General features: G+C 36.5%; 1 protein-coding gene across 1 annotated transcript; it reads left to right on the forward strand.

The window, feature by feature from the left end:
• Positions 1-2,583: 2,583 nt before the first annotated feature.
• Positions 2,584-7,313, forward strand: LOC103445978 (vacuolar-sorting receptor 6-like). The gene is made up of 13 exons (XM_008385034.4): positions 2,584-3,243; positions 3,976-4,668; positions 4,758-4,846; positions 4,986-5,055; positions 5,242-5,325; positions 5,455-5,531; positions 5,638-5,719; positions 5,823-5,905; positions 6,058-6,121; positions 6,268-6,396; positions 6,524-6,627; positions 6,728-6,845; positions 6,925-7,313. The coding sequence occupies exons 1-12, from the start codon at positions 2,946-2,948 to the stop codon at positions 6,842-6,844; spliced, it is 1,890 nt and encodes a 629-aa protein (XP_008383256.1). The 5' UTR covers positions 2,584-2,945; the 3' UTR covers position 6,845; positions 6,925-7,313.
• Positions 7,314-8,877: the final 1,564 nt, after the last annotated feature.

The following is an 8,877-nucleotide window of genomic DNA, read 5'->3' on the forward strand; positions in this document are numbered from 1 at the left end:
AGCAGAATATATGGTTCGGAACTGAGGCTCGTAATACCATAGGAACTTAGACAATCAAACAAATAGATGGGGACTGGATATGCCTGCACATTTTACGATCATATTATGCATAGTAATTTCATTGGCATATTATTTTCTTGCTACTCAGCATCGATCAATTATTTTATCTGTCCTTGGTTTTCAAGTTTAACCATCTGGATGTTGTCTTGTTCTAATAGAAATGGACATGGATGCGATCAATCAAAGAATAGCTGCACTGAACCTGCTGGTGGGAGAAGAAGGCCAAAAAGCGTCACATTTAACTCTATGAGAAGATCAATGCCTGATTGTAGCTTATTGGGATAACAGTATCTTTAAGGTTGTCTTGTAATTCGGGTTTATTTTATAGAATATATATGAGAGTTACCTTCTGAAAATTTAATCTAGAGCCCTTGTCATATTTTTTAAGGAAAACTAATGAAAATGACTTTAAAACTTTGAGTTTTAACGATAAAAATAAAATAAAGGGTAAAGTGAAAAGTACCATGATTGATTTTTTAGTGTAAAAATGTGGTTTTTCGTTAAAGTAAATAGTACCGACGGCTTTTCGTTAAAGTTCCCCATTTTTTAACTTTTGAGTTCGAGTAGCGTTGTTATGGACGATCGTTGAAATTATCATTCTCCTGTGGGTTTTTTTTTTCTTCTTGTAGTGTTGTGAATGCTCGTAACTACTCGACTCGAGCTATAGTCCTCTTGTGTTAGATTAGAATATTGCTCAAATAAACGAAAAAAAGGCAAAGCAAAGGCCGAAGAAACCCAAAAAGTTCAGCCGCTGGAAATAAATAATCTTAACTACGTGGAAGGAGATTTGAAATGGCTCCGCTGTGGCTTAATTTAATTATGCAACCTTAGACTTCGTGAAGTAGAAAAGAAGAAAAGGATTAAACATACAATTATGATAAGAGTACATCACAGTCGTTGGAACTGGCCTCCCCCCAATAGGCTCATAGAATTTTATGATCTTTTGCTTATTATGTGTGTTTTACCTTCTTTGCCCCCTTAAGCACTCTAACTTGCCTTTTTAGGTCAGCCATTTTTCTTGACCATTCTACAGAAGACTTGAGATGTACAATTTTTAAGTCAAGTCTTCCTCTTATCCTATATTTTCTTTCTTCTCCTTGTCCAATTGACCCGTTCTGCAGAAAATATGGTTACAAACTTGACTTAGGAAAATGGAAAATTTAGAACAAGTAATTGTTGTCACATTATTTTTGCTTCAATTGAGAGAAATAATGATTAGAAAATTAGGTTTTTATGATTCTATATGGATGAGAAATCACATCCAGAAATTTGTGAAAAATAAAGATAATCAAAATGAGAACAGAAGAGTAACAAATTATATTGGATTGAGGGCTTAAAGTAAATTAGAGATATAATTTCTGCACATTTTATTTTTATTTTGTACAACCATTAGTTTATGCAAATCATAAGCCGATAGTGTGCGAAAAGTACAAAATGGATACGTAAATCATTCTCAAATTTAAAATGTCAATTTAATTTTCTACTCAGCCTTTACTTGCCCCGCATTAAATATGACTTGGTTAAGCTGATACCAAAAGTTTAAAGTAATTTTACAAACATATTAGTGTGATTACATATTCAAAACATCATCCAATATAGTTGCACCTAACACATAAAAATTTTAATATGCTTGCTTCACTGTGCTTTAAATATGAATATTCATATTGCTAAAAAAGTCTAACATTGATTACCTCATATAAAACTAGTTTAATTAATTAATTAATGGGAAGTCTCTCTCATATACCGTATACATTGCTTAGCTTGGTGTGCTTTCATTGTTGAATCTTGAAGTTTTCAAAGCACGTAAATGTAAGTTCCGAATGGAGATTAGTTTTGAAAGGACAAAAGATTTATAGTTAAATATATAATGATAACATTGATAATTATATATTTATATAAAAGAGGTTGAACTCGTGCATGCAAGTGTCATGCATTTTTTTAGCTACATAAATGAAACTTGCTAATTATATAAAGTATTGATCACATCTTTCAATCTCACTTCCTTTCATATGGGGTGGCATTAACTGCTGCGCATGTTACTAATTCGATTATTATATATATTTTATTTAAAATACATTTTAAAATATAAATTTATCATTCATCTATATTAACGTCATATATCATGCGAATTTCAATTTCAACAATAAGTCTATAATATCATAGATTTGTTCATATTTATATAAAAGAGAAGGGTCATAGATTTACGGTTCCTATATGAATTCCACCCACACCAATTAAATAAATTATCGTTCATCCATAATGTAGTCTGATAACTAGCCTTATGGGTAGTTCGACTTGTCTAATTCATTATCATTGTTTCATTAAAAAAAAAAATGTTCTAATCTTTACTATCAGAGAATGTGTTAGTTTTTTATGTTTAACATTAATAAGTACCTTCAAAATGAAGTAAATAAAGTTTAAATAAACATTTATCAACCAAGACACATTTTTCTCCAATCAAAGAATTAAGTAATTAACGACTTAAAATTCATGTTAAAATTTGTATGCCTTCTCTTTCCCGGTCTCTTCTCTACCATGCCAAGATTCCTAGCAGTAGAAGTGGTTCCAACGACACAGTCAACCACCCTCCTTCTCTCTCACCAGTCGTTTCCTTTACGTTAGAGATTGAAAGAGAAAGTTGAACCCTCTTCTTACACGACAAACAATCTCTCTCCCTCTGTGAACCAAACCAACCAAAACCTTCCTTATTATCTAGTCTTCTTCCACTCTCCCTCCACCCGTATACCGTTGCGAGGTCCATTCAAAGACACGCCCCCATTTTCTTCCACCTCCACCTTCTCTTGCTCTCAAACCCCCAAAACACAGAAAACCCGCTTCTCAATTCCCCAAAAAAACGCAGAGGAAAGCGAAAAATCTTTGCTTGCATGGCTTTTCTCCCAAAGCTCGCAGCTTTTTTCGTGGTGTTATTATCATTTTTTGAGAACCATGTGCATGCAAGGTTTGTGGTGGAGACGGGAAGCGTTAGGGTTCTGTATCCAATGAGCTTGCGCTCGAAGCACGACGGAGCTATCGGCAACTTTGGGCTGCCGGACTATGGCGGCTCCTTGGTGGGTGCTGTTGTCTATCCTGAAAAAGGGTCTTCCGGGTGTGAAGCTTTTGAGGGTGACAAGCCTTTCAAGTCGAAAAATTCTCGCTCCTCCATTGTTGTTCTTGATCGCGGAGGTAAATCAATCAATCAATAATTTCTTTACGCATTTATTAAATCTAAAAGTCCGAGCAAGGCGGTTTATAACTCAAGTGATTAAGAGCTTTTACAGAGTCGTGTTTTCAAATCCCCTCTCCCAATTTTGATTGTAGCAAAAAAATGTCTTAGTGGGTTGGCTTGAGATCATTTTCCATCTTTGTTAAGAATTTGATTGATGAAGATGCAAGTTCAAAAGAGTGTGCCTAGAAATGAAATTGGTAGACATTTTTGCATATGAAGATGCGTTTTTTTTTTCTTTTCTTTTTCGTAATTCGGATGCTTTTTAGGAGATCGTGGATTTGAGCGTACCTTCATGTGTTTGCTCTGCTTTGTCCCCTGTCCTTCCACTTTTCCTTCTATTTGAATCGACTTATCAAAAGTCTCTTACCAGTCTTCCTCTAAATTTCTTTTTGGCTTTAGCTTAACTGTTCAATAGATGTAAAGTAGATATTGGCTTCTTTGTATTTAGTAGTCCCTCTGTGCCAAGAGGAGCAAATTCTAGTATCCCGGTCTATCTCTCTCATCACATGATGTGAGAGATTGAGAGAAGCGGGTATATAACCCCGGTTGTATGGTAGAATTTCTCGTCAAACTTAACCTTGTGTATACTGTGTGTAAGTGACAGACTGAATTCTAACCGAGTCTTATGTTGACCAGAAAAACAGTTCTATTGGGATTGTAGTTTGAACTTTTTGCTATTGCACTTGTAGGTTGCTACTTTGCTTTGAAGGTGTGGAATGCTCAACAGGCTGGAGCCTCAGCCGTTTTAGTGGCAGATAACATTGAAGAGCCTCTAATAACAATGGATTCCCCGGAAGAGAGCAATGATGCAGATGGTTACATAGAGAAGATTGGAATTCCGTCAGCTTTGATAGATAAAGCTTTTGGTGATAGCTTGAAGGAAGCAGTAAAGAACAAGGAAGATGTTGTGGTGAAACTAGACTGGAGAGAGTCAGTGCCACACCCCGATCAAAGAGTTGAATACGAGTTCTGGACAAACAGCAACGACGAGTGTGGGGCTCGTTGTGATGAGCAAATGGCTTTTGTGAAAAATTTCAAGGGTCATGCTCAAATTCTGGAGAGAGGGGGTTACACGCTCTTCACTCCACATTATATAACTTGGTATTGTCCTCACGCATTTGTCCTCACAACTCAGTGCAAGTCTCAATGCATAAACCATGGGAGATATTGTGCACCAGATCCTGAGAGAGATTTAGGAGAGGGGTACCAAGGGAAGGATGTGGTGTATGAGAACTTGAGGCAGCTTTGTGTGCATAGAGTTGCCAATGAGAGCGGCCGGTCATGGGTTTGGTGGGATTATGTGACAGACTTCCATATCAGATGTTCCATGAAAGAAAAGAAGTATAGCAAAGAATGCGCCGAGGATGTCATGAAATCACTTGGTAAATCGCATGTTTTGCCATTTCTGCGTAATGTGTACAGAAAAAATGCATGTTTTCGGGCTTTAATAGCTTTAATCTGATTGTTGCAGATTTGCCTGTTGACAAGATAACAAATTGTATGGGTAATCCTGAAGATGATGTCGAGAATGCAGTGCTCAAAGCCGAACAAGAAATCCAGGTCATACATGCTTACTGTACATATATTTCAAAACCACAATGTTTACAAAGATGCATAGGCAAAATGGATTTGTACAATTGGCTTTTTTAATTTAGCAACAGGGTTATCTCATTTTTCCTTTTCTTTTTGTTATATTTAGGTAGGAAAAGGATCTCGTGGTGACATTACCATCTTGCCGACATTGGTTATTAACAATGCTCAGTTTCGAGGTTTGTCACAACTTTCGCGCCATTCTGTATTCACTTCTTTGTTACAGTTCGTCCTGTTACTCATGGACATAACTATTAATCTTGATTGATTTCGTTTAAGCTATTGCCAGAAACCATTCATTTCATTCGTTGAAATTTTTTATACTAAATCAGAATCCTGAAGTTTGTTATTTAACTGATCTGAAGGAAAATTAGAGAGAACTGCTGTGCTAAAGGCCGTATGTGCTGGATTTAAGGAGACGACTGATCCTCCCATTTGTTTGAGTGGAGGTTGGTGTTCTTATTTCACTTTCCAGTCTATTCCGTTTCATATCTGTTTCTTGATGATTGAATAGCGTACTGATGTCTTTTCGTGTTCCTCTCCCTTCTCCCTCCCAATCCACCGTGTTATTTCAACAGAACTTGAGACAAATGAGTGCCTTGAGAGGAATGGTGGCTGTTGGCAGGACAGCCAATCTAATATAACTGCTTGCAAGGTATGCAGAAAATTTTACATTTGACGTTTATGGTTGATGCCACCTATGAAAAGTTCCTATGTGCATCACAAATTTTAACTCCATGCTAATTGGTTCCTTTTCTCAGGACACATTTAGGGGAAGAGTTTGCGAGTGCCCTCTAGTGAACGGTGTTCAGTATAGAGGCGATGGTTATACATCTTGTGATGGTAGATCCTCGATTTATTAAAATGCAGCAAAATTCTCCCCTTTATTAAAACATGTGGTTTTGGAAGAGAGTTACTCCTAAAACATTTACATTTTTCTTGGCAGCTTTCGGACCTGCAAGATGTGCGATAAACAATGGAGGTTGCTGGTCAGAATCTAGAAATGGATTGCATTTCTCGGCATGCTCAGTTCAGTGATCTTTATCATAATCTTTCACTTTATTAGTCGTTCTCTCCATTTTTTTTAATAGAGTTCTCTTTCTGTTTCAAGTGCTTAGACCACAAAACTCCACATTTGTTCTTATCAAAATTGATTTTTTTCCCTTTCGGTATACAAACAGAACTCTGAGTTATCCGGCTGCAAATGTCCACAAGGCTTTCATGGGGACGGTCATAAATGCGAAGGTGATTTGAGTTCCAGTGTGACCAATAACTATCAAAGAATAATTTTCTTACTGTTTCAGGGGATGGTCATTAATTTCTTCCTGTGTGATTTATATTCGTAAATCATGTTTTCATTCCTTCTTCCATTCCTTTTTACTGTGCATCAGATGTTGATGAATGCAAGGCGCGTACTGCTTGTCAGTGTGATGGCTGCAGCTGTAAGAACACTTGGGGCGGGTACAACTGCAAATGTAAGGGAGGTCAGCTGTACATGAAGGAGCAGGATACTTGTATTGGTAAGACATCACATCTGGGTCGTAATCACTAATTAATTGTTGATTGTCACTCGACAACGTTGATAGTGGGTATATTTGCAATCCTGCAAGACGTATGTCTAATAATTGTTCATCCATTTAAATGCAGAGAGACATGGATCGAGATTTGCCTGGTTTTTAACTTTCATGGTCCTCGCGGCTGTGTCGGCTGTTGGCCTAGCTGGTTACATCTTCTACAAATACAGGCTTCGAGTATGTTCTCCCTTGGCGAGCTCTATATATCTGTACTGGTTAATTTGTTTATTAAATTAGGAACTCGACCCTTGTTACAAAATTTTGCTTTCACTTGCAGTCTTACATGGACTCCGAGATCATGGCTATCATGTCGCAATACATGCCTCTGGACAGCCAGCAGGCCAGTCAAGTACATACCGCCGACTCAGAACCCCTACGACAAGGCTCAGTATAAGGTAACAAATTCTTTGCCTTTATAAGCAGTCTTCTTTCTTGTTAACAGTTTGTCCTTAAAAATGTTACTGCTATCTGCAGAAACACAAGCTAAACAACCTATTCCGGTCAAGGGCATCCGCGAGACGCTCCCTGCGGATACTTGACTCCATTTACTAGCTCATAGGTAAATCAGGAAAAGACGTTCGGATACAGTACACGATAGTATAGGATGAATTTGGGAGATTTCTGTATGTACGTATGCAGGAGATTTTCTTCCCATACCACTCTTTTCTGTGTGTAGATAAAAGTGCTCAGATGTAAATTTTGGTTTGAGGAAAAAGAAGGATCAATATATATATATATATATATGAAATTATAACGACATACATATATAAGAGAAAAATAAAATAAGACAGAAAAGGAGAAAGTTGTGTGTGTAATATGTATTTCTTCTTCTAAATATAATTTACAAAATCAATAGCTCATCATATTCTTGTGACTTGTGAGTGAAGGTTTTGGATTGTTTTGTATTCATGAATAACCATCATATGCTTGACAATTATCGTGCAAAGTAAATACCAAATCCATGAAAATTAATCGACAAATAAAGCATGAAATTAAGAATTACATATATATATATATAACAAAAGTATCATTTGGTAGCTAGTGGTTATATAGGCTTGTTTCATTTTTGAGTGCATTTTTGCTCACTCATATTAACTTCACCATGCATCTTATTGGCGGCCATGTGTACCACCTTTCAACTCTAGTAAGCTTTTTAGTTAAATTAGGGTTATTTTATACACACACCCCACAATTTTATGAAAACACCTCACATTCAAAAACTTTCTCGAAAATTCCATCTTTTTCCCTCATTCTTCTGAAGCCACCCCACATCCTCACCCAAAAACAAAAAACACGCCTGATAGTTGAAATGCACTCTCAGTTGTTGCTCTTAAGGTCTGAAACCTGAACATCTCAAATCAAGATGCGATTTCGTTGCCGAAAAGCCCGGAAATTTCGTTGAGATTTTGATTTTCCGACAATGTTTCAGAGTAATTGATGTTTAGAACTCCAATTTTGGTTCATATCTCTTGGTTTAGCGTTAAGTTTACCAAAAAAAAAAAAACTGAAAAGGGTTTGGTGCTTTCGGAGAGGCGGGGATTATGGGTGGGAAAGTTGTTTCTTATTAAAATCCCAGTCGCCCAATTGCCACGCCCACCAATCCAAAGCACAGATTCTCATCACAAACATTAAGAAATCAAATAAATTAACCAAAATCAAAATCAAAACTTTTGATTGCTACTATGTAAAGTCATAAGCTTGATTACAAAAAATCCGCAAAAATTCAAGCACTTTTAAGTGGGCAGACGAACTTGAACAATTACCAGCGAGAAGATTGAGTGTGTCGGACCAACTCGTGTCGTGCACCTTTTAACTTTTAATTGCTTGGTACTTTTGTTGGTAATTGTTTAGGTTCTTCCGTCTACTCAAAACGTTTGAATTTTAGATGATTTTTCTAATCAAGCTTATGACTTTACTTAATTTGTTACGAGAATCTATGCTTTGGATTGGTGGGGTTGGCCAATGGGGACTTGGATTAAAGGTGAGATATTGGAAGGAATTAACTATGTACACAAGGGACAGTTGTGTCAAGAAATGTAGGGAAAATGAGAGAATTGACAAATTATGGAAACTTATATGAGCAAGTTGCAAATAAACTCTGACTTTAGAGGCGGAATAGAAAACGACAGCGTTTGTGAAAAATGAAAACTTTGGCTCAGAGAATGTAATAGACAACAAAGGTGGGTAAAATGAGACATTTGACTATGTTTTCACATTAAATCATGTAATACATGAAAAAAAAATTTGCCCAATGAAAATGGTTTGTGTAACAAAATATTAAATGTTGTAAATAGTATAATATGTATGCCCACATGCATACAGTAAACATGTCATATGTTTAACAGTGTTTTTGTTTGTTTCCATGGTGATGCTCTATAAATAGAGCTTTACGAATGTTCAACAAAGCAGAGAGAAAAAAGGAAAAGA

The sequence above is a fragment of the Malus domestica genome, chromosome 10, assembly GCF_042453785.1.
Source record: "Malus domestica chromosome 10, GDT2T_hap1".
Taxonomy (NCBI): Eukaryota; Viridiplantae; Streptophyta; class Magnoliopsida; order Rosales; family Rosaceae; genus Malus; species Malus domestica.